The sequence below is a fragment of the Osmia bicornis genome, chromosome 1, assembly GCF_907164935.1.
Source record: "Osmia bicornis bicornis chromosome 1, iOsmBic2.1, whole genome shotgun sequence".
Lineage (NCBI taxonomy): Eukaryota > Metazoa > Arthropoda > Insecta > Hymenoptera > Megachilidae > Osmia > Osmia bicornis.
The window spans coordinates 12,774,395-12,800,619 of NC_060216.1; the positions used below are offsets into that span (position 1 = coordinate 12,774,395).

The 26,225-nt window shown below is 44.9% G+C and overlaps 1 protein-coding gene across 1 annotated transcript in view; it reads left to right on the forward strand.

Annotated features, from left to right (window-relative positions):
* The first annotated feature begins 11 nt into the window (after positions 1 to 11).
* LOC114872829 (insulin-like receptor) overlaps positions 12 to 26,225 on the forward strand; it is a 41,424-nt gene continuing 15,210 nt past the window's right edge. Inside the window, exons 1-2 of the mRNA XM_029180483.2 lie at positions 12 to 1,203; positions 18,182 to 19,532. Coding sequence (XP_029036316.2) covers positions 19,055 to 19,532 — 478 coding nt within the window. The 5' untranslated portion in view covers positions 12 to 1,203; positions 18,182 to 19,054. The remainder of the gene's footprint in view (positions 1,204 to 18,181; positions 19,533 to 26,225) is intronic.

The following is a 26,225-nucleotide window of genomic DNA, read 5'->3' on the forward strand; positions in this document are numbered from 1 at the left end:
GAGGAAAGAACTTCTCATCCCTTGCCTTCAATCTTGGAAAAATTTTAGGAGAACTAGGAAAATTAGGGAAAGCCTCGTCTACTTAGAACCTCCTGCCCCCCGCAGGTAGATAAAAGAACAAATAAGATGAGTGGCGGGACACTTGTTCCCTTTTCCTTAACTAAGGATAGCCTAAGCTCTACACGATTATCATATATGTCGAATTAAATTTTCGCGGTAATCATCGCTTCTCGTACGATAAATGATTCAGCTGAGAAATTGACTTAACCGATTCGAGCCCGAGCTTGATGATATTCGCTGACAGATGTCGCGACGTGACTGCAGTATGATCCTCGGAATTTTCCAACAGAGAACGTGGATCAACGTGAGTAGCCGCTAGAGTACGATGACCTGCTCGATTTACGCGTTACGTGGCGAATCGTGGTTGCGTCGTAAGGAACGTAAGGCAAGATCCGTTGAATTCTGTTTAGCCGTTATTTCTAGAAGAACGATATACCGCGATTATCGTATGGGGCCTACAATAACGATAGACACGAGGCAAGGTTCGCGATATAGGTAGGGGGAAAGAACGAGGAGCGAGTGAGCGAGCGAATATCGCGACAGACAAAGAAGGGAAGAGAAACGAGAGCAGGAGAAAGAGAAAGAGAAAGAGAAAGAAGAAGAAAAAGAGCGATCGCGTATGTGAAAAAGAAAGGGGAAGAGAGAGAGAGAGAGAGAGAGAGACAGAGAGCGATAAAGGGAAAGAAGCAGAGGAACGAAGGCGCCTTGGTGGACCACGAGGCAACAACGACAAACGGCGCACACATCGGCTCGTGCGAACATGGCCCGGAAGGTGCGCGCGAGGCTACTGCGCAGAGTCTTGTTTTGCTCGGCTGGACGAGGGGAATACGGAGGCAGACGCGCGTTCACGGGGCATGGCGTGGTGCGCGTTCTAGTAAACAACTTGTGTGCGACTCGTGCGGGGAATCTCTCGCGCGGTTAACGAAGTTTCATCGTGGTTCTAGAATCGTGTTGTTTTCTGGTGCGCGTATGTGTGTACGTGTGTAGTGGTCGCCCTACTCGTGCTTACATAGAGAACAAGTGTGTTTCGCGCGGTGCTGACCGATATTCCCAGTGTCATCGATCGACCCTTGATCGTCCTCCAGTCTCTCGACGTTTCGCCGGAGGAGCATCCGGCAGTTCTTCCACCGTAGTGTCGACACGGTAAGTCGATATCACGTTGGAATTTCTTTTAATACGAACGCGAGTGTATGTGTCCGTTGTCACGATGCCGCGTCGTTCTCGAGTACTTATATACGATTGCGTACGGTTCGCGACGTTGTATGTATTTTCGGAACACGGGGCCGTCGTTGACCCAGCGCGAGCGAGCAACCGCCACGCGAAATCGAAGGACGCGTGTTAGCTCTCTCTCGATACCTCTTCGCCGATCGAATTCCTGTAGAATTTGGGAGTGCGCGCCTTTCCCGCAACAACGACAATCGAATCTCGCGTGACGTTCAAGAACCGACGCCTTTCGATTCTCATTGATCGGTGACTGTCATTTTTTCTGTTTGGTCGCTGTGCGGCGTGGCGCGTTCGTTTCGCCTACGGATATTATGAAGTTGACAGTGGGACACAGAATTACGATCGTTTACCTTCGACGTTGCTTTTGACATACGACCGATCATGGATATCACCGGTCTCGGGTTTCCTTCGGAACCGGATAAAGATCGATTCGGAGTAGCGACGTGTGCGCCGCGTGATTTCGTGTACGCGTCCAAACAACGATGTCAATGTTCCCTTCGTCGTCGGTTCGATGCGAGAATCGTGTGCGTACTTTGAAACGCGTGTATGTGTGTATCTTTGTGGGGTGTGTAGGGAGGAAATCGGGGTGTAAAAATGGTTCAGGGCGAAAGGAAGAGAGAGAGAGAGAGAGAATGAGAAAGAACGACGAATAGGGACTACAGTGGGCAAAGTGGGGGACAGATAAAACAGAGAGGTGTATATATACACACTTATAGACGTTGGCGTTTGAATTTCACGAGGAGAGAAGAGATTACGGGCGCGCAAGATCGGCGTCGCTGTCTATCGTCGCCACCGCCTACCTCCTCCTTGGTAAAAGGTCCACGGAACGTCAATAGGCAGAGCAGCATAGCTATATCGCATTCCACGATATTTCTCTCTTTAGTCACTGACCTCGCGGCTGCTCGGCCAACCTCGTTTCGTCGCCACTCTCGCCTCCTTGTTTACCACTCTCGAGCAAGATATTCCGTCGTCTCGCTCGGAAGAGCTTCCTCGAAACTCTCTCTTCTTCTTCTTCTACTACTACTACTTCTACTTTGTCTCCCTACTCTCTTCCTTTCATACTTATTCGGGGATGAAGCGTTTTCAAAGGATTTATAAACGGCTCCGAAAGAATGTCCCTTGTTCCCCTGCACTGTATTTTCTAGAAAGATAGACAGAGAGAGAGAAAGAGTGGTAAAACGTAGCCGTTTACTAGGATACACATAACTAAAGGCGAATCGATCCGCCTTAACAACTCTTTTGAATCGGCTTTCGACCAGACGCGTTTACGTTGTACGGATTCATTGTTTCCGTCGCGATTTCGATTCCTTCACCTCCAACTATGTATATCCTCTCTTCTTTCTGAGCCTGAATAGAATACGGAAGCATAGAGCACCATCTGTCCGACAATGATGCCGCTGACTTTTACCGACAGGGACAATTTGATTTACATCAAAGAAAACGGCATACATACTAATATAATCGGCCCCTTGTATCCGCCGGTATTACGTTATAAAGCCTACGATTCATACGGTTACGCGAAATTTCTGTAACACGCATAAATAGATAAATGAAACATTACTGTGAGACGTAGGTGGAGCCTCTCACTGTTTGCTTTCAATTTCGGGAGAATCAAGAAAGTGCCTAACATAATAGAACCTTCTGTCTTAGTAGATAAAAGAAGGTGAACAAATAAGGTTAACGATGCGAGGCATTCCTTTCATTATATTTTTAGAAATGCTTGAAAGGCTATAAATCCGTACGTCGTCGTTTGTTTAACGAAGGGAACAATTAAAATAGGCGTGACTCCTGACACACGATATATGGCAATGTTTTGATCGACATCTTGAAACAGCGAAATGTGACGATGGTGTTTATGCACGGTAGTCTTGATCGCAGCAGAATATTGTAATCGAACGAGAGCAGAGATCCGTCTACTACATTAATTATCGCGGTAACATTAATTATATAGGGTGTATCATACGTGGACAAATATTTGTTTCATCGAATCTAGTAGATTCTTGACAGTCTATCTTTCGGTGACTTTCTCTTTCAACCCTCTCTCGCGTGCATGCGTCGAGATAAAAGTGCAGTAGGTAAGTAACGTGTTGCATTTCAACCACACGTGTCCCATGATCGCGTTGTGACATTTAACACGTTACTGCCCATAGGGATTACCGCTGATCGCTGTCACGAGCCTTATACAGTAAAAGCTGGATATATGCAAGAGAGATCGGGATCCAAACATTGCATACATCCAGCCGAGGTGTCAATTCTTTGTCGAAATCGATATCGTAATTTTCAGTAGATACTGTCCGGTTTGATGGAAATCACGGGCTTTTCCTAACATCATAAAGCACCTAATTTGCAGTCAATAGTACCGCAGCTTAGAAATATTCTGAACTGAACCGTGGCAACGATAAGTTTATGAAGCCATCGACCAGTTTAGTACTTTGCTAGAAATATTTGATAAATAAATATGTTTGGTGTCATTTTAATCTGAAAAATCTCACAAATGCGCTAGTAATGTTAGATAAGAAAAATTGGAAAATAAAAAAGTTTTATCGTTGAATTACTATTAGTGCCATATTGATGAATGCCGCTAGTATCATGTTGTATTTCTTATATGCACGAAGGTTCTCAATATTATATTTGTTAAACTTTGTATTAAAGGGTTAATCACGTTTAGTAACGAATAAATAAATAAATAAAAATAAATTAATCACACCAATATTACAGTTTGGATCATATTACATGGCTTCCTCGTGGAGGGGATAACCACCTTGCACTTATCCAGCCAATCTTTTCTTGCACTTATTCAGCTTTTACTGTACTTCAATATATTTCAAATTTTTTGCACAGTTCTTACAACATTGCCACAGGTCATAGGTGACACTCCGTTTACCGTGTCAGCCGCAGAACAATCGAGGATGAATCGTTTTCAAAATTCTTCCTTACCGTGCGTAGTTCTCGAATTCCAACGGAATAAATTAGCCGTGAAAATGAAATCGTTTTTTTCGTTTCTTTTTTTTTTTTTTTATTATTACACGCGGCGAAGTTGCGTATTTTTATTATTATATACACGGCACGTGGCTGGTGTGATTGCGTAACCCGTTCACGGTATAACGAGTTGGTGTACGCGTCGCAAACAAAATTTTTATTACGTTCACCAACGGTAAGGCAGCAATAACAACAACACGCTCACTCGGTCGTCCTTACATATTCCGCGCGCCTCAGTCGTGACTATTTTCCCGGGCTTGCGTAAGAAAATACGCTTCAAGGCGCTCGAACGGCTCGCGAGATCGCTCTCGCCGATTCGTTGCTAGCCACGCGTGAATACATATAACGATCTATGAAGCCTCTTCTCGTTTACTTCGTCATCGCGAAAACCACCATGACGTCAGACGAAGCTGCGTGTCGCGTGGGTAGAATGGAACGCGGTATCGTTGATAATCGGCTCAACTTTTGTAAGAAACTTCATAATTAATTTACCAGGAGAGATATCAACTTTGAGATATCCGCAAAAGATTAACTCCACGCTTGACCTATTTTTATCTAAAATAGGAGCGCCGTGAATATCTACTCGATGGTTATATAGGGCACGTTGAAAGTTCTGACGATATAAGTATAATATAGTCTAATTGACTAGCGGTCACTTTCACCAGGTACGATTAAATTATCGATATTTTGGAATAAATGAAGTAATTCGTTTGATAACCGTGTAATCGCACGATAAATCCGCCCAGTCCTTATCGTTTTGCGCGAATAATTCACCGTGTAATTAGAGCACGGGTTTTAATCGCGCACATTCGAATGATAGAGATTGAAATTACTTAGGATTTATTATCGTAGAAATTGAGCCATTATGCTGACGAAGCGTGTCGTGAAATCGTTCTGTTTTCTTATCAAACAAGATGGAAAAGACGAAAACCGAGATTAGAATCATTTGGAGAATTTAGGATAAGCGACTGTGTTGATAATCATAGGATTTGAAGAATTTCTGTCGTGTTATCAAAGATATTCTTGGGTAGAAATAGATGGAAAATGGGAATTTCTACATGGTTTGACCCCGTTTCTATAATTCCTTTGATTCGATTTCCAGTAAAATATCCGTGATTAGCAAATGATTATCGACAAAGCGAACCTTGTTGTTCCTTCAAACTATAGCAGTAATTATAGCCACTGTTCCGACGAGGAATTCGCCATAAGCTTGTTTTGGTTCGAACGGGTATTATTCAAGGTACAATTAAACGGCGATTATAGGATTAATTTTTCTTTTGAAACGTTGCTTTTGAGAAAAACGAGTTTGACATTTCAAGTACCCAAGTATAGTGCACCGATGACAAGATGTCCCCTGAGAAGGGCAGATTTGCGGCCTTCTCATGGGACATCTTGTCATCGGTGCACGGTACTTAAGTATCTACATCTTTTTTATTGTTCAATAGTGTTTTGCTATTTGTGCCTCGAACTTGCAGTATACTTCAATCTCATCTCTATTCATCTAATCAGTGTGATGATAGATAATAGTTGTTGTAATAGGGGCAGTATTTCAATTGATCGGGCAATCGGTCAAATTTCCTTCGAACAAATGGAGTTCTACTTACGATTAGTCAGATAGCAATTCAGATTGCGGAAAAAAGGAAAGAGTACGTCGTCGGTCCAAACTACGGCGGCGTCCTAAAAACCCGTCTCGACCCATTTCTCGGTCGATAGGTCGATCGGTCGAACATGTACGTGTTCCATTTAACGGAATTAATTCGATTCCGAGTTTCTGGCGAGAATTTTCTGGCTTCGCGTGGACAGATAATTATTCGAGCGGGCGGAGATTGGCGAGAAGGTGGATCTAATCGAGCAGGAAACCGAGGCTATCGGGTTGTAAAGGTAAGAACCTGTTCCTACTGGCTAAAAACAACGTCGTTTCGGCGTTAACCTAGCGATGAGTTCAGCAGAAGTAACAATAAAAAATGAAACGTAGAAAACGAACATTTCTCACGGTACGCATCAATTTTGCATGAATAGTTTAACAAAATTCGAATTTCAAGAGAATGATAATACGGATCGATAATACGAAGGCACCGCGTTTATTTTTTGGATAAAATTATAAAAATAAAGGTGGTAGACGATTTTCAGTTGTACATACACGCTAGCGTACAACCTTGGCACATATACGAGGCGGTGTCGGAGCGGAGCACGCCTCGACGCTTGCTGTACGCGGCAGATTTGAAGGGCGACGAATCGAGACAAATTCGGGCGAAGGGCACCGTCCCTCGTCAATTCTCAATGCGCCATTCTTGAAAAACAAAGTGTACTAAATTTGAGTGATATTCGAGTGATAAACAATGTAAATGCCAAAACAAACAAGTATTCGTTTTCTATTAAAAATTTTCGCTTCTGGCACTTGTTATTATTTCGAGCGGTTAAGTGACGAAGAAAGAGGGAGAAGGGGAGAAAATCGTGGGTCGATTTGCATAGTCACAAAACTAGCCCCGTGACTCCAAGGAATTCGAACAAACTGCTCGTTAACTTGCCGATTTTTTCTTCCTTTTCGTCGATAATCTGCCGATCGAGCGTTCATTATCTCCGTGAAGACCGGCATTCCTTCGGAGGCGCGTCCCGGATGGAGCACAACGGTGTTTCATATCGCGCCTCGACGTTACGCGAGACAAATCGAGGCTCCACACGTCGTGTCCCAGTTTAACGCACAACTATATACACGTACATACACTTACATACACGTACATAGACAATGAGGTTTCAACTTTGCGTCTTGCTAACTTGTTTGCGAGAAGAATATGCCACCTACGTGCCAGTCACCGTTTACGAATTCGCCATACCCTCGCGATCCTACCATCGAACGGAAATGAACAGATGGACGCGGGGGAGCGAAATATTACTACAACTTTTCGTCAGTTTCACAGCGACAATTCTCTAATAACGGAGTCCATGCGCTAAAAGTAACGCATCAATTTTTCTAGCTCGTACGAACCTCATTGTATTATAATGATCCGCTGGTGCAACGAAGAGGCAACAAATTAGAAGACTATCGGTTAAAACAAGGGGGCAAGAAATCTAAATTCAATGCGTAACAACGGAACCGAAGGCTTTCTATGAATATTCATAGAAACGCTTCTTTTTCCCCGTTTGAACAGTGTGAACCGTTGGTAGAACGGACGGAATAGTGTAACGAATCGAAAGCGAGAGTATCATCGCTTACACGTATACACGTTCACATGTGTTCCACGTGTTTGTCGTCTATTATTGCGCAGCAGAACGCGTTCGAGTTGACGCCAGTCTACTCGATTTGGCTTAACCCGACGAGTAACAGCGCCCAGCCGGGGTAAAATAGACCCGGCAAAGACGCATGCTACTCGTATGACGCACACCACTGTATCCGGCTTTTCTGCGACTCATTGCCGTTGCGTCATATGTTTCATAGTCACCGGTTTCGCTCTGAAAGTTTTGAGAATCATAGACAAAGAATCTCGCTGATAGTTCGAGGAACACCACCCTTCGAACGTCCGACCATATACGCGAGTTTTCTACTGGAGCATCGAAGTCGTACATGATCCTTGAAGATCGTAGAAATGCGATTCGAAGGGGTAATTCAAAGCGGACACGAGAAGATACGTCATAATAAGCGGTTCATGTTTTGCTCTACCACGAGCAATAGCGGGGGAGTGTATGGTGAGAAAGAGAAAGAAAAGAGAGATCTGAATGGGGGAGAAAGAGACAGTACAAAGCAGAGGAAGGATAAAAAAGCACCAACAATAGTCCAACGAACACAGAGAAACAGACCAAAACAAATGTCTCGCTAGTATATTACAAGCACATTCCATTGCTACCTCGCGCCATATTTGAATCCTTCTTGTTGTCCCCTCCACCCCCTACGTGCTGTTTGACCCCACTTCTTCGTTTCTACCTCTTAAGCCACGTATACACCGAAACGATCGGGCAAAACAGCGAATAATTCCTCGCGTATTCGGCTTTAATTCATTGCTACGTAGACTGGCAATAATTTTTGTGTTTTAGTCATCGATGATAACGATAGAGTCGTCTACCGTTGTACGTTCCTATCTTAAAAGTGACTGATATAGTCCCATCGTCAAAATTTTGAATCGGTTCATAAAACCAATGGTTAAGCGTAGCACAGTTGTTTTATTCAATTGTCTTGACAACTGGGTAAATAACGATATGAGAATTTGTCACTGAACCATAGAGATACGATCCTGTTATTTCGGATTCTCACGAGAGTGCATTCTCACGTAAATTGATATCATTATATTTGAGGTTGTTTACAGGATCTTTTTCTTACGAGCTCCGATTGCACAGCTGTTACAGTTATTGCACAACATTTGTTTAAACATCCAGGTTTCCATTTACTTTTCTTCAAAGTGAGATGACAATCAAAATATTGAGCTTTACAGCATTACTGTAACCCGCGAGAGATAGCAGGTTAATCGAATTACCCGCCGTTCTGTGGAACACCAACCATCGGGTTAGCCGTGTTACCTGGCATATTATGCCCTATCCACACTGCTACGGGCGTAAGGCGCCTGGCGGGTGTAGTCGCTAAACCCACTCAGGTTAGCTTTTTCGTCCCAATGTCAACATTCCTTACGCCGACAACGAGTCAAGTGTTGGGTCTTCCGTACCCGAAAACGATGATTGGCAAGCCCATGCGTGGACCCGGCGCCACTTGGAGGGTGGTGGCTGCTTGGGAGTAGATTTAACACCGCCGGTATAAGCAAAAGCTTGGGAACGGCAGAGCGGGTTATGAACAATAACCTGTCCACACTGTTGTTCACGAACAGTTCACTAATTGATCATAAACCACATCCAGAATGGCTTATGCCACGTCCACACTTCCGTTCACGAATAACTTAAGCCTTTCCTTATCAAGGAAAGTGATCATTTCCTATGGCTGTACACATTCACAGAGGTCGCCCGTTCGCTCGCTGTGTACGCGGCTTAAGGCTGTCTCGTTTCCTCTTCGTTCCCGGTCCAGTCTACACGTATTCATCTTCTTTGCTCATCTCCTTCTTCGGAACGGGCTGCTACCTCTTTTTTTCACCCTTTCCATCCGCTCTCTCCCCTTTTCTGTCGTTCTTCATTACCCTCGCGTCTAACGTTCCTTCTTCTTCTTCTGCCTTCTGTCGGCCGCGAGGAGAAGGGAGCAGGCTCGGCTCGGCTCGGCTCGGCTTCTCCTCTTCCTTGTCCTTTGGGGCGTGGGTAAATACTTGAGCTGAGCGAGCGCTTTAAGTGTCTGCCTATCGTCGCTAATAAACTCTCGCGTTATTGCTCTCACAGCTTTACTCTGTCATCCTCCTCTTTCTTCCCTCTCTTTTGACCAACAAACGTGCGACCGCTTCTTATAGTTAACCGTGCCGCTCTTGGTTTCGTTCCGTCCAGTTTTCTCGAAGATGAACTTTTGGAAGAAGTCAATCATGCCCGGTACTTCGTCCACGCGCCGCCAGGGTGATCCTTCGCGGTACCTACTTTCTCGCTAATCTTCGAGGGAGTGTTTGCTAACTTCCCTTTCGAAGCGCGAATTTCATGATAAAAAGAGGGTTCGCAGGCTTCGAAGGTGTCGCTACGAGCGAGTTGGCGAGTGTATAAGGGTTGAACTGACGTGACCAAAATGGTGATTGCTTTATTAAACCAGAGTAGACGATACGCTCAGTTTTCGTACTCGCCGTTGGATGGCGTGCCTTTTTATCGATTGACATCTTAATTCTTCTTTCAATACTGTACTTTACTAACAAAAGTAGACGTTTGGACGAATAGCTAAATCAGGACTTACGAGAAAGTTGATACAAATAATGATCCATCTAGTGGCAAGCACCCGTACTAACGGCGCGTATTATACACGATCTTCAGCGCCATCCACGACGCCATCGCATACTTTATTCGTTAGATTTTTATCGATCCCGATACTATATACGTTCCTATGTAAATTACATAAATTAACGATACGCGATTAACGATACGTAGAGCAGCAGCATCGCCTATCTCGAACGATCGCGTTCGAAAGCGCGTGCTGGAGGGTCTCCGTTTTCCCACGGTTCACTGGACTCTGGCGAACCGCGGCGCACTGGAATTCCAGGTCGAGACGATCCAGGAACTACGCCGCATATTGGAGAACGCTGTACAGGTAGAAGGGGTATCAAGGATTTCTTCGACCACCGCGCACCAGCAATATTGTGGCTATTTTCCAATGCAATTCAACGAGCCGTTCTTAGACCGTGTCCTTCCATCGAAGGTAGAAGGTAATTGACCCTTGGATGGTGGTTATTTTAATAATTCCTGCAGAGAAATTGTAAAATGGTCGAAGAAAGGAAACGCTTGCGCTCGGATACAGAGTAGCGTAGAAGGAAGGATACTCGCGAGGGTGGCTCGATCCAAGGGTGGTTCCAGATGCTAGCGTAAGTCTGTTTGTTGGAGGTGCGGCGATAGGTGAGCGGGTAGAGTGGCGTTAGGGGTAGTAGGGGTGGGTGCGAGGGTGGAGGCTGCAGAAGGCGGGGCCCATCCTTTCCTTACTGCGCACTTTCTTACCCCTCCGCTGGTTCGCGTTCAACCCTAGTCAGAGTCGGCGTCCGCGGGCACACAGTTTGCTCGTAGGAAAAGACGGCGTCGCGTGTTTTCTTCTTCCCCGTACGTGTTTCCTACCGTCTTTATACTTTTCTCGCTTCTCTACTCTTAGCCTTTTCACGGTGCAATATTACACGTGCGCGTGGTGCTGTTGATGGATTGTCTTCGTCGAATCCTGGTTTGCGCCCACGAGGCGGATCGACGCGGATATCCGGACACCGACCCTTGCCTACCTCCATCCTGCTACGTCACAATTCTACACGTATGTATACAAGGAGCCTAGCTCTTCCTTTTTCTATCGAATGGTTTCGACTTCATCAGAGTTTGGATTGGTTATTGATCTTTGTTCTTTATTTGAGTCCTTTTCAAATGTTGGGCCAGCGGGATTCTTGAAACACGTTTCGTTTGAAACGCTCGTCGACTCGCGAACCACCATGATCCAGTGTCCTTTTAACAATTCTATCTTTATTTTTTGGCCAGTTACCCATTTTCGTTTTACGATAAGATGATCCACGCTGCGGCATTTAACACGTTGACCGCCGCAAGGCGCATCTCTGACTAGCACTATGAATACAAAAACAAAACTAATAAAAGCAAGCAATTCCATAAAATATGGTGTCATCGAAGTGTTAAAAAGAGACCACGACATCTGTCCATTTTACTGTTAAAATATGTAGCAATAAAATAAAACGTGTGTTCGTGTTATTGAGGCATTTTATAAAAATGTTTTATAAGAAAATGTATCAAGGATTACAGGATTAACGTGTTATTGAGGCGTTTTAAGAAGGTGTTTTATAAGAAAACATATCAAGGATTATAGGAGCATTTACCAGATACAGGTTTATTCAGATAAGTCGGAGAGGAGGTTAATATGTGACACAGGTTTACAAGAATCGTTCTTATGCAAATTGCTCGGATATCGAAGGGAGTTAGTTAAGAAGGCGAGGGTAAACGTGGTGTTCCCTTGGAAAAGGTTCGTCGGAGAAACGATCAGAGGGGAAGACATAGTCGTCGGGTGCGATAGGCGGTTGGTATCGACGGTTATCGTCGAGTAGAACGGAAAAAAGCGAAGAGGAACGGTTAATATCCAATTATCTGGAAGCTGAGTCGGTGCATCGCTTCGGCATCGAGACAAGTCGAGAATCGCGGGACGAGGCGCGCCAGCAACGCGGTTTACCACTGCCCTCCTCTGCTCTGTTCACCTCCTGCTCATCCTCCTTCTCTTGCTTCGCGTTCTCGTTCGAGTTTCGAGTACGAGTGACTCCACGGTGCGCGTGCATTGACCCCTTCACCCTCGTCCTCACCCGCCGACGACATTCTCTCGTCCTGATCCCTCTCGTCTCCATCCCAATTCCCAGTTCCACCGTTATCCCTCGTGTGTCTTTCCACGCATCCCGCTATACCAACCAGCAGCTTCCCTTCTCGCACCCCTGCCCCGACCGACAAAACAATACGCATTAATAAATGCATATCCGCCGAATACGTGTTCGGTTTTCCGAAACAGGGGCTGAAGCTCGTGGAATAATACAATATAATTATCCAAGTTGTAAAAGAGGAATACGCAATGTGTTTCGATCGGAAATTGATTACTTCATTTCTGCTCCGTATATTCGAATTCGAATGTTTTATCTTACGGTTATTACAGAGCGGAGCCAGTGACGAAAGGGGTTAATTCACACGTGTCGACGTGTCAACGTTTCTTCGTGGCTCGTGTAATCGCAGCCTCGATTAATCGTGATGCCACTTTTTATCAGGTTTATTTCTGTTTTACGAGTGTACAACTCGGTAGAAGGTTTCTCACGATGTCTTTCGTCGTCGGGACACGTGTACGCCGATCTCTCTTGGTCATCACCGACTCTGAATGGTAACGTTTCCTTACGTAAGGAGTTTGCTTTCGCCTCGACGTGTCTCCAACTTTATAAAAACGCTTTTTTCTTTTTTTCACATAAGACAGCTCGAAATAGAACATCGAACGTTCTTCCGGATTCGAAAATGCATCCGACTGTCGTTCGATGTGCGATGTTGGAAGGTTTATACAGGACATATCATAATACGTAAATTATTTAACCTAACCCACTCAGGGGTCTTCGGAGGTTAACAGGATTGACATTCGACAAGATCCGAGGCGGAAACACCGCGGATGCTTCGGCTCGGATACACACGGAACGGACAATTCCAATTATCTATGCGCGTGCCTGGCTTGTTAGTGGTATGTAGGTGTACTTGCTGATACCGTCCACGAGGTTGCGTGCTTTCCAACAGCATCTCTCTGTTCGTCGTTCAATGGAACATTTCGTGTGGCCGATAATTCCGTATTGATCTGATAAATGGACCTACCTCTACTATCCGTCTCGGCAACGCATCTCGACCACGCTTTTCGCTTCGGCAAACTGCAATCCCGTCGTCACTCTTGCTATTATAGAAACCGATTGGTCCCGCGAAATATAATTACTCAACGTTCCTAACTCGTGTTCCATTTCGTTCGAAATCGATCGTGTCCTACCTTCGTAAAACGAGGCTATTCCTTGGACGAGAATAAACATCAAAAGTATAGAATAGAAGTTATCTTTTCCTCGAACCATGTTTTTCACCTAAATAATAGCGAACTTTGATCCGTCTATTATTTCATTCGCTGCTGATTTCATGTTTCTCGAAATTAGGCGTGTACGATAAGGTCAGAGGCGGTTCTCGTAAACAAATAAACTCATCGTCAGACCTTTGTTTTATATCCCACGAGTCACCAACGTGATATCCACGTTATCGCGAAAGATCGCCACTTCAGTGACGCAAATTTCTTAACTCTAACTTAATGATTTCCTGTTCAAGATCGACCGTTGTATCATTGTAAACTACCTTTTTTCTCATTCTGACCGAAGGTATCGTTTAACATTGTATTATGCAGGTGCAAACGAGCCCAGCGCTAACACTGTCTACGTAATCCCGTTTAGAAAACGTATTCTAGTCGAACAATTGGGTTAGTGAACACGATTGTGAGAGCGTTCGCGCTGGCTAGGCATGTGGCAATGTTTTGGTCGGCATCGATCGACCAGCCCTTACACTGCGGCGTAGTATCATACTTCCTTGCTTCTCCCGCACCTCCATGCTCTCCCACCACCTGCATAATCCACCCACGCCCTGGTTCACTCAACCACCCTTACACACACACACACACACACCAGTGTTTCTCATTCTCCGATTCGATACGTGGAATAGACAAAATGAATCATTCTTTTTTTCTATCTTATAGTAAAGATAATACTATGAAATAAATTCTCCCATCTTCGCATTATCTCTTTTCATATCGATATTCACGAACGTACGATAAATAAATCATATTTATTGGTGAAACAGACGTTCAAATTTAAGTGCTAGTAATTCGTAGGTTAAATTTTACCCGACGCGTGTATTCTCGCCTTGGAATATAGCCGAAGTCCCTGCATCCAGCCTTGAATTCCAAACGTGATTCCCCCCTTTCGACGAGATAGCATCGCGAGGAACATCGTTCCTCGGTTTTCTCAGGTTTCTAACCGCCTCTGTAAGTATCCGCGTAACCGCGTTAAAAGGAATAATCGCGGCTGGCTAGAGCCCCAACCGTCCAGGGGCAGCCGGCCAGCTGTAGAATTTGCATCGTGGTTTGCCTGGCTATCCACGACCATATAAAGTGCAATTAATTTATTCGTTCGTCTGTCCGCTTCGGTTGTCTGCTCGCCGGGCGCACCACGCGCTCTCACGCTCTGCGTCGAGAAATGCGACGCGACGCCAGGCGACGCGGCGACACGTTCGAATTCTTCCCGCAACGAAGCGGTGCTGTCGACCGGCCGAAATTCGCCGAAATCCAACGAGAACCAACGATCTCGGCCGAGCGACGACGAACGTCCGCTTTGCACGGGATACCAGTGGTTCTCACACGATCAAACTTTCGGACGCGGGCCGGGAGTTCATTGAACGAGGGTGGCAGGGAACGGCGCGGCGTGTTTTGTGGTTCCCGTTCGACGAGGACGCTCGACTTAGGCGCAGTGCAGAGCAGCGATGATTTAGCCCCGCTTTCTATTTTCATTCGTACTTTCGAATGCTCTTGAATTTCTTCGGCTGACAACATTATTATTTATTTCAAAGACCTTGCCAATTTTCTAGCTGAAGGGTATCTCTTTCTCCGAATTAAAAATAGAAACGATTGTTAGGTTCTTTGTAGACACGTATATCTCCTTCAGAAAATTTCTGTCTGGATGTCTCGTTTTGAACGCGGTCGGTGTCGTGGGCGCAGATCGCAGACTGAAAGAAAGCAAAAGGCGGGAATTCGAGACATCGACTGGTGAGGCTAAATAAATCAGAAGCTAAAGGAGTCTATTGAAGCGTATTCCCGCGACATGTTCGAAGATATCGACACACGACACAGAGAATCGCTCTCGACGTGGTGCTCTTACTCCAAACAACGGCTCGTTGCAGCCAGGAATGTGTGAATGCAGACCGCAGCTCGAGTATCGTCCACGATGATCCTCGACGCGGATTGGTCAAACGCTCGACTCGGTGTATCGAGGTAGGGGCCACGCGCGGAGAGTAAAGGATCCCGAGGAATGCAAGCTAGCCGAGCGAAGCGGAGGCGAACGGAAAACGCGGGGAAAAAGTATCGACCGTCTTCTTCCATTCACAAAGAACGTCTTCTTGAGAAATTCTAGCGATATTTGAATGAATTTTCTTCCGCTCCATTCATCGTCATAAACAAAACAATTAAAACGTAACTGAACGAGCCAATATTTTTCTAATCACTACAGATACTTTTAAAGAAAAAGATTCATCTAGTCTGACCCTTAAAATATCACGGGAATTCTTATTGAAACTCGAAAGTCACACGTGTAACGCTTCCGTGGACGGAACTTGGTCTGTCGTGGCAAAGCGCGTGACAGGTGATACACGCGCGATAAAGACGGAGCGAGTTGGAGCGCGCGGCGCGAGAGAGAGGAGCCGATAAACGGAGGTCGGTGTCGGCGGGCCGGTAAACGCGAATACAAACACTTCATAGTAAAGCGTAGCCGCGTGGTGAATGAAGCCTGCGGCCTACTACCCCCTCCCCACGGCCCCAACCCTTTCAGTCTGTACGACACCTTTCCTCCCATTCCCTCGACGCCGCTACCATCCCCACTCCTCCTGCTCCACTATCCCAGTCGATCCTCTCCCCTCCTCCTCTTTCTGCGCCACCGTCGCTTCCACCACTCTTTCACCTTCTAACTGCCCCACTCCATCCCACTCTCCACCTCTATATTCATCTTTATCGTTCTACGTTTCGCTCGCTCATTCACGCGCGCCAGCCTGGCCGCGTCGCGACGTCGCGTCGGATCAAATGCGTAGCAGATCGTCCGTTTCCGGTACGATTTAATCACAAGGAAATATATATGTATTCGTTTTCTTAGCTAATCAGCTAAGGGCGAGTGTACCCTATATGCAAGATAATTAATTAATTATATGCAAACTAGTTGAACTAGGAAATATAGTTTTCTTCTTTTTTGTTCCCCCCCCTTTTTTTTTTTCATTTGAAAAGGTTAATAAGATTATCTGCGATATATATAATTGTTAATTTATTAGTCAGCTCGCGATAACGTAGAATGAATATTCAAGTGCAGAGGTTAATGTATTAATAGATTTACACGTGTAATTACTACACGAGCGTAAGCATCGTTGACGTGTCAGTGCTGTTACTGAAAAATAAATTGCCTTGCAATCACTGTGTTATTCAAAGTACAATGAGTTACGGTTCTGCGTGTTCTTTCTGATAAATAATTCCCGGTCTGAAACTCGAAGCGAAACTGACGGACTAATTTCGAATTCGAAAATGGTTTTGCGCAAGCTTCCATCTCTTCGGGTCAAATATATTCAGGTGATCTGGCCGATAATGTAACCGTGCGCACGTGTCGAACCAACGAGTCAACGTGTCATACGAAATACGCCGAGATTCGCGTTTCCATTTGCATTCCGCTTGAATATTTTACTCTTCGTCGCCGTCTCGGCTATCTCTCAGCCACGGAAATGTTCTGACATCTCCTAAGGAAACCATGCTTTCAAGAGTTTTCCTGCCCTCGTTGCAAGCAGTATTTAAATACAAAGGAACCATCCTATTACCGTGTAACTGCAACGATTAGTTCCGTTTAATGATCTAACGATTCCTAAACGAGACACGATGAATCATGCAATGGAAAGGATGGTCAGGTCGTGTTCTCAGGCTCGTGATACTAGCGACATGTCGCGATTCGAAAAATTCGGCGCCAGCGACGATCGAGGCTGATCGAGCGGAATCGATTTCAAGTGGAACGCTTGGTGAACGTGGACAATTGACAAGTTCGATCGTTGCCGTTGATTCGAACCGGTCGGTGAAGACGCGAGGAGGATAGTTGAAGCGGAGCGGAGATTTAATCGAGCGTATCGCTCGGTACCAGGGCGCGTGCTACCGCGTATACGGCCCGACTCTGACCCCTTCATACGCAATAAATCAATTATCGCTCGTTACGAAGAAAAATGCACCTTCAATCGAATCACGTTACTTAACCCGAGTGTCATGGTAACCAGAACGGTATTTTGCGAGCACGCGTCACTTCAAACGGCTATCTCGAAAAAGAAACACGTCCGTCCTTTCGTACTTAACAATTACACAGAATACTCGGAAAAATTGATGTATGTAAAGAAAGATATGCCATTCCATCTTCTTCGTATAAAAAAGGAACGAGTGAAAATACGCTGTTTCATCGTCGACCAACCGTGTTCCCTCGTTCCCTGAAAAAAAAGAGAAAAAGACGAACTAGCTCGATTATTAATTATGGATCCGGCAGAAAATGTCAGATGCCCATCTGGTCTGTTCGTGGAACGACGTTTGGGTGAACCAAGACACGATTTCACGGACCAACGGAACTAATATTAGATCCTCTCTCTGGCTCTAAAACGTAGAACGAGATGATATCAGGCAGACACGAATAATGTCCTGCCGTTACTTCCACTTTTATATCCAATAACAGAAATAGTGGAGTTCTCTGTTCCGAATTCCATCGCGATGATGATGATCGATAAAGATGACGAGTTCATTGAGGTATGCCTGGTCTATTCTTGGAGCATGATACGCGACTGGTTCACTGGCCAGGCTTGTTAACACGTTATATGTATATTGGCTACTTTAATGCTACTTCAAATTAATCCATCCGAACGGTTATTTTCCCTAATAAACTTCATTTTAAGTCCGAACCAGATTACGTGATCGAATGAAATGTTTGTTAATGATGATTCATAAAAGTGTAGTCATTCGCTTCCCGAACCGAACGATACAAGGAACACGTTTTTCTGATTACAGGATGACCGATGATCCATGTAGAACAGGAAGAACCGGCGCACGAAGAAACTCGATCCACCTTGCCGTTCGTCACATCCAGCGAATCGATTCGTCTCGTAAATGTCCGTGAAACTGAAGGAAAAAAAGAAAACGGTGAAAAAGGACACTGGTGCGAACACGGAAGGACTACAATGTTGTGGATTATTAAGTGAAGTATCGTGAGATCGGTAGGAAAAAGAAGAGATAACGCGGCCCGTTATCGCGTAGCCGTGGCATGACCGCGACGAGAAGAAGAAGACGAAGAAGAGGAAGAAATCCCACGGTTCGTACGGTGGTGATATCAAGGAACATTAAAAGCGAGTTGATCGATCTTCGTTGAACTCGAATCGGGGATCACGAAGAGAAAGTGCGAGCGAAGTGGATCGCTCGATGGAGTCGTTCGAGCCACCGATCGATCAACATCGGTTTCGCAACTCGAACGGCTGATATTCGGATTATACTCGAACGACTCGAAGAGATGACTATTCTCGGACAGTTCTCGAGTATTCCTCGAAAGAAAATTCAATCTCGTTTTTTGCAAAGTGAAAAAAGTAGAAGTGAGAAGAAACCTCGAATAGGATGAACGAGAAAGCCTGAGTAGATCTTGTAAACGATCCTGATCATCCCGGCAAGAGTTGCCAGTTGCTAGGGCGCATCTTCCCGACAAAAGGCATTGTCCGTTTCGCAGAGAAAGGAAAACGGAAGACTGGAGTCCGAGGAAAATGAACGAGAAGGTCGAAAGAGTCTGAGTAAATATCTTGGCCATTGATCCATCGGGTGTAGATCGTCAAAGGGTGATCCTGGACGAGCAGCGGATTTCTAGGTTCGCCAAAGGGTTGCGTTTCTCCCGGAAGGATGAAGTCAACGTGGTGCATGCGCAGGCTCGGTAACGCGGCGTCCGAAGACGAGTTGGCTGATACAACAACAGCAGTCGTCAAGTTTTGCACGACGACCGCTGCTTGTTGCACGAATGTCAACCTCGTCGGCTGTCACTGCCGCTGTCTGAACGCTGATGATCACCCGTCCCTCCCTGCAGACTCGTCCGCTCGTTCTGCGCGGGCCAGTTGCGAAATCTGCGAGCGTCTCCGGGATCCCGAGGAACTCGATGCGACGGATACGCGCGCGATGACTTCCTTCAGGACGTCGCACCGCAGCATCGCTCGTCGCAGCCTGCGCTCCTCGTCGAACAGCTGCGCGTCAAGCGTCGTACGATGGGGTTGGTTTAGCAGACAGACCTTGATCTGGCTTACCCTGTTCCTAATGGTACTCGTGTTCCCTGCTCTCACCGATTCACAAAAAGGATCCACTAACAGTTTCGCCAAAGAAGAGGGAGGTGAGTCTTGCATCGGTTCTTTTAAATATTTAACCCTTTTACCAGAGTTCACCGAGTATACCAGCAGTATCTGAAAAAAAAAAACTCCCTGTTGCAAATATGACCGTACAACAGCAAGCATATCACGGCCGTATTTGCCGAAAGCGAAATTTCTCTCGCTATTTATGAATTTCCCTCTGTGCTCCAAAATATTGACCGTGTTTCCATTTTCACCCCGTAAGCGGATGAACACGTTACGTCCTCTGGCACGCAAATATTAATTAATTGCCTGGGATATTCAATATATTTTTTGGTGTTTCTTATTTTATTTTGCGCGGAACGTAGTTCTTTTTTGAACGCAATTTTATCCCCTATTCTGGTTCAGATGAAAAATTGTTTTTTAACGTACTCGTGCGATAAACAAGGCAAATAATTTATGCAATAGTTAATACGTATCCGTCTAACTGTCGATCCGACGAAGAATTTTCTTTTTGAATCGAACGCAAACGCCGAGTTGGAGGCGGGTTACAATGGAACTTGATGAAAACCGCTGATCATCCGATAGAAGATTGAAACGCTTTCTATGGCGGACAATTCGAAGAAATTCCATGCGACAAACGAGACTAGTTCGAGAGAAATTGGCCATTATATCGATCATGGTACGATTCGATTTTCATACGGTGGTTGGCGCGGTTGCTTCCGGGGAGCTGCATCAGACTTGATTTCGACAACGAGCGACTCTTCGATAGCGAACGTCGCCGTCCAGAGGGAGCAAATGGGCTGGAAATATTTAACCCGACGCCCTCGTTTTTCTCCCTGTCTCGTCGAATTAACGAACAAAGGGAACAGGTGAAAAGGAAACGTCTTCTCTTTTTACATTCAACCGATATTCCAAGCGATTCCTTCTCCGTACGCGCCCCACGACGTTCATTTCTTTTTCTATTTATTACCACGTAAACTTTCAACAGGTTCGTAAAAAATAATATTCGAGCGCGGTTAACGTTGGCAGATTCATTTTCGTGACCGCTATCTTTGGTTCCTCTCGAATGCAACGATTATATCCTTGCGAGGGATCGCGTGCACGGGAATCACCCTTCCTACCGGAATTCTGACAGCGAGGCAGCAAAATGTGCGCAAATTGATCGAAATTTGCATAGTCGGACTCGACGTTAAATAGCTTCGAAGCGGTCAAGACGTGAGAAAAGGCTAGGATAACTTATTCTCTTGTTTTACAAAGTTAAAACACCGAGATGACGAGAAATTGTGCGGTGAAGGGCTTCGCGGTGACACTGCAAGGCACCCTTCGGTTCGTCACGCGCGAATGGAGTTACGATCGGTGGTTATCTAATTGACACCCTTCGTGAGCAGCTGCGTCGCGACGCCGGCTCCCGCTTTCCCTCTCGATACCAACTTTTCTCTTCCCTTCGATCCGCTTGATGCGTGTCACGACCTTTTTTACCATTTCTTCCTTCTTCCTGAACAATTCCATTTATATTATAAAAGGTCATCGACTCAGTAACCGACGCGCCATCCTTTGCGACTGTCGATTAAAAATTCAATTTCTTTAAAAAATGTTACAAATGTTCGGGTGAATTTTAATTTCGTTCTTAATCAGTTTGTCTCAGTCGATGGTCGCGTTATGGTGCAAAATAAGAGTTAAGTTGAAACGCGAAACTCGGCACGGAGCGATGATTCTCCGACGGAGTGCTTCCGGCGGAAATCGAGTACTCGCGCGTGGCGATACGGACGCGGAACAGGATACCGTTTACCACGAATTCATTCGACGCTGAGAGGCGTCGAAGTTGTACGTTTCATTCATTAATGCTTCCTTTTCCTTCTTTATTTATTGTTTCTATGATCATTTTTGGTCTTGAAACGTTTGCAGGAAGATGAACCGAGATTTCTCGAAGTTTGTAGTGACAGGAGACTCAGACAAGCGGCAATAAACAATTAACGACAGCATCTTGTTCGAGACGAGTTTAAATGCGTCAATCGACCGCGAGGTCGACAGTCTGATTGAACGGGAGGCACGAAATTGCCGCGGGAAATCACGAGAAAGAAAGATGGCGCGTCATGGGATCGGTAAGAATGAGAAAATTTCAATGCTCTCCGAAGGTGTGCTTTTTTTATTCTTCATCACCTGTGTGAGAGCTGACCAGACCCGTCTGGTGGCCCCTTGCTCGTTGGTAAACGATGCACGTTGCGGAATGCCGTTCGAAACGAGTCCAGAACGTCTTTGTCGCGAGCAGCGACATCCCACGGGCCGCATTCTCTCGTTTTCGTACCATGCCACGTGTTCCATTCGTCAGCAATCATCCCTAATTGTTTCGGAAATTAGCATTCACTCCTCCCGACGCGACGCATTCGAATATTACAAATTTCAGATTTCTTTCAAACAATCGTATGAAATGATAGAAGCAGGGGGTTTGACGATCGTGGAAAAGGGTCAATGAGATTTCCACGAACGTATCGAAAGGAGGCTATAAATTTTGGTACGTGCCAGAAACATCGAGATGGTTTTGACTTGGGACGCGTATAAGTAGAATTGCACGCGTCTCGGTCAGTCGAAAGAATCCATGCTCCTTCTACGTCGCGGTTCACGAGACATTTGGTCGCCGAGCGGTAACTATTTTCGACGAGCAACGATCCGATGCGGAATCGTGTTCTCGCGATTCTCGGACTTCCAATTCCACTTGGTCGAGCCTCGTTGAAGAAGGGAAACGCGTCTTTTCGACGCCGAGTTGGACCGATCTTCTACCTAATTATCATCTCTGATTCATTTAACCCCTTGACCTGGAATGACGCGCTACGCACCACGATTGCTATTTGGCTCCAAACTGAGAATGACGTATATAATCCGCTATGCTCGTCGCTTCGGAAACTACCGCCAACAATAAACATGCGTTACGAAATCTTACGCAGAAAAGCGTTTTGCTCTTTTAGTTATCGCGCAGTAAAGAGATTAAATAAAACCGCGTCGTCCCCGATTCCAAAGAAGAGCGAGGAATATTTTAGGAGATAATTTTGAGCTCCTTTTATCTCGTTGAAAATCGTGAAACGTAGCTTATACTCGTGGAAGTTCGCCCAGGGCGTTGGCTCTTTCTGGCCGCAATGTTGTTGGTGTATTCGACTAAAACAACCTCGTCTCCTAAAGTGGAACGGCAGATGAACAAGAACTTACCCGCGAAATAATCAACGAAAGATAATTGCCCTCCGCCCGCCTATTTTCCCTCGTAAATTTTCCGTCCGAACAAGCGTTCGCTAATTACGATCGCGATCTCTTTCCCTTCTTCTTCTTCATCCTTCGCACGATTCGCTGTCCGAGTGGACACGGATTTGGGAATGGTAAAGCCGTGCTGGAAAATAAAGCAAACAATGGGAAACGGTCACCATGGGATTTCAGCGTACCGTGCCACGAATTCGAACGTTAACGCGTTAATTGCTATGGGGGATACACAACAGGGGATTGTTATTTCAAAACTCTACTGGATATACACAAGTTATTTGTGAAACAACATCGTGCAATAGAAAAATTAAATTTTTTTGTAATAGAATAAATAGAAAATATTTTTTTGTCCTTTTGAGATAATCAAGAATTGACAAAACGGGTGCACTTTTCGACACAATGAAGCGTTTCAAAGAGGTTGAAAACGTTCCTGCACATTGATAGCCGTTCTGCGCGTCGATTAGCGAAGTTTATGGTACCGTGAAACGTTAGCGACAATCATTTTCTCGTAAAACGTCCGGGATTTGTTATTCCGCAACGTTTCACACATCGTCATCGTGGTCGTCGGGAAAGCGAATTTACGAGCCGGCACCACGTCCAGCTTATATTTATGGATCGCGTAGCTATGACTTAAAAGTCGTAAACAGCACGATAAAGCGGCCGAGAACCGTCCACGTTCGTTTATTTTGTACTTTTTATTCTTGCAAATTACCGCCACCTGTGGCGTTTGCCAATTAACGCGAGCCTCCAGTTACCGTTCTCACCAAATTGATCGAGTATATCCTCTTATCGTGGCAAAGGCGAAACCATCGCAACGCGAATAACGGTGCTGAACCATGAAAGAATCCCGGGAACGTGACGTAACAGCGCAGCGTGTACTCACGAGACTTTTACGACTGTTTCAGTCAGAGAAGGTTAACGAAGACTTCTCTTTCTCGAGGAAAGCGAAAACGAGGATCGATCTCGGTGAACGACCGTGAAAACGTCTGCCGCCACAGCTGTGGATCGAAACGCGGAAAAGACACCCTTCCTTCAACCTTTTGACATTTACAAGCACATAATGGGTGTAATAGAATCGGAATAGATTGATAATAAAGGTTAAACGAAACGCAAAGTACAGACGATGTAAATATTTCACGATGGCACTTGATCTATCGAAAGGCATCGAAGGACACAGGGTAGTTGGTAATAAGTTTCGTTGTCAAAAAACGCTAAATACTTTAAAGAGAGAAAGTTGAGAGACAAACAACGGGTGTATGAAAATCCGCGTGGGAGGAGAGCGATGTAATTAAGGCGTGTCAGCTTGCATATCAAGTGGCGCGACCGTTTACGGTAAGTGACAACGGAAGTCGTACGGTGACATTATTTAATGATTTCCGGCCAACCGTAAAACGCGACGAAAGACGGACGAATAAATAGTAGAGGCTAGAGGTGAAAGTAAGGGGTGTAGTCTGAGGGGCATCTCGAAAACTTGAGGAAATATCGCGTCGCTTCTGGATCCCTCCTGTGTAAACAAGGCCAGCCGTTATTAAGGAGACCGACCGCGCCACTTCCTGTGGATAGTTCACGCTGACGTGTCACCCTGTGCAGAGGGGAGCGCTACCCAAGTGGTCCGTTGATATTTAATCCTTTACAACCCTATTTGTACCAGCTGTTTCAAAAAAGATATATACCCCGTGGCTTCTTCACGGTAGAAAATTTATTACTTTGCAATGCGAGATTGAAAATTGCTGTTGGTCAGGAAAAATTCGATTTCCTTGAAACTATTTTAGAATAAAATTTACTCATAGCTAATCTCAGTTGCAATTGAATTCCTATTTGACCGTCAAACATACCTGTGACGCGTTCTATCGAAATTAACGCAAAGTCTCACCTTGGTACCGTTTTATCGAAAAATTGTCTACTGTTCTTCATTCCCCGTAACATTCAGACGCGTTCGAACGATAGTAGGTCAAGCATAGCTGCGAAAGTGGGTCACACACGAAAGGTTACGTTAGACAATAAAGAAGCAAAGGAGAAGAAACAAGATTGCTCGATTAACTTTATACCCATCTTAATCGTAAAAGCTACCTGCGGCTCGGAGTCGCAAAAATTTCAGTGATGAAACGCAAGGTGGCCGTAGGAGGTGGCCGGAACTAACCGGTGGGAGGAGGAAAAAAAGCATCGTCTAGACGGCAACTTCCGGTATCGTTGAAACGCCCAACAGAAGACGCTCGAAGAAGACCCCCGTCGACTCGCTCCACCTGGCCCTACGGTCATCGGCTGGCCAAGGTCGATGACCTCGTTTAGGTTCTGGTACGCTCGCGCGAACACGTCGCTTCCCGTAGGGGAGATCGGGTATGGTTGTCACATTTATTTATTTTTTTATTTTTTACTGGTTATAAAGTTGCAGAGAAGTTGTTTCAGATATACAATAAAACCTCGATAAGTCGTCACTCAACAAACCGAGAAATTTTTACGACTTAAACGGAGTGACGACTTAAGCGAAGTAAGAACCCATGTAAATTTTAAAATGACAAGGAAAGTAATTATTTTATGACAATGTACCTCGAGCTTGGGTTGGTTGTCGTACATTTAAATAGCCAAATTTATTAAGAAAAAATCAATTCAATTGAAAAAGTAACAATTTTATTATTAGTGTTATCACGTACGTTATAAAAATCTCATATTTAAAGCTTCATTCTGAAATTCGAACACAAAATAATAATGAAACTAAGAAACTATACAGTCTTGAACACAAAATTAAACTTACGATTGAAAATATTGAAAAAAATAAAAATAAAAAATATAATTCTTTGTATTGATTATGAATCCTAAACAATATTAAATTCTCAATAGAGAATTCTATATCATTGAAAATGAATTAAAAGTAGTTGTAGCTAACTTATCAATTATTATTACGAAGTTCGAAAAATGCAAAAAGATCATCAGAATAAGTTAGATAAAACTTTAAACTATCGGATTTTAAAGCCATTATAATCGATACTAAGAAACCAATATACTTATCAAAACTAACAATGACCCGTCATGTCTTGATACTAATCTACATCGAACTGAGCGTTCGCGGGGGAGAGGCGACAATATCTCCACTAGTTGCCATGGGTTATGAGTACATTTCTATTTAGTTTCTTTTTTATAACAATTGTGACAACTCTACCTAGTCTCACTACCTAGTTTCATTTTTAATGAAAACTCACAGAAACTTTTATTTCGTATCAGAAATAACCGATTCTTTCCAGACGAAGAAAGAGTGAACGAGTTAGATTGTCTCGTTAGGCTCTGTCTGAAATCTTACTAGCCACAATTAAGCGTGCAGATAATATCCGTGACGTGCTTTTTCCACCCCGACATTGTTCCATCCTCTTACAAGTAAATTAAAGCCAGGACGAGTCGGTGGTCGCGTGTCGACGACAAACTCGCTCGCGATCCTCTCGAATGCCGGGAGAGGAGAACGGTCTTGAAAAAGGGACGGCGCGAGCATATAAATT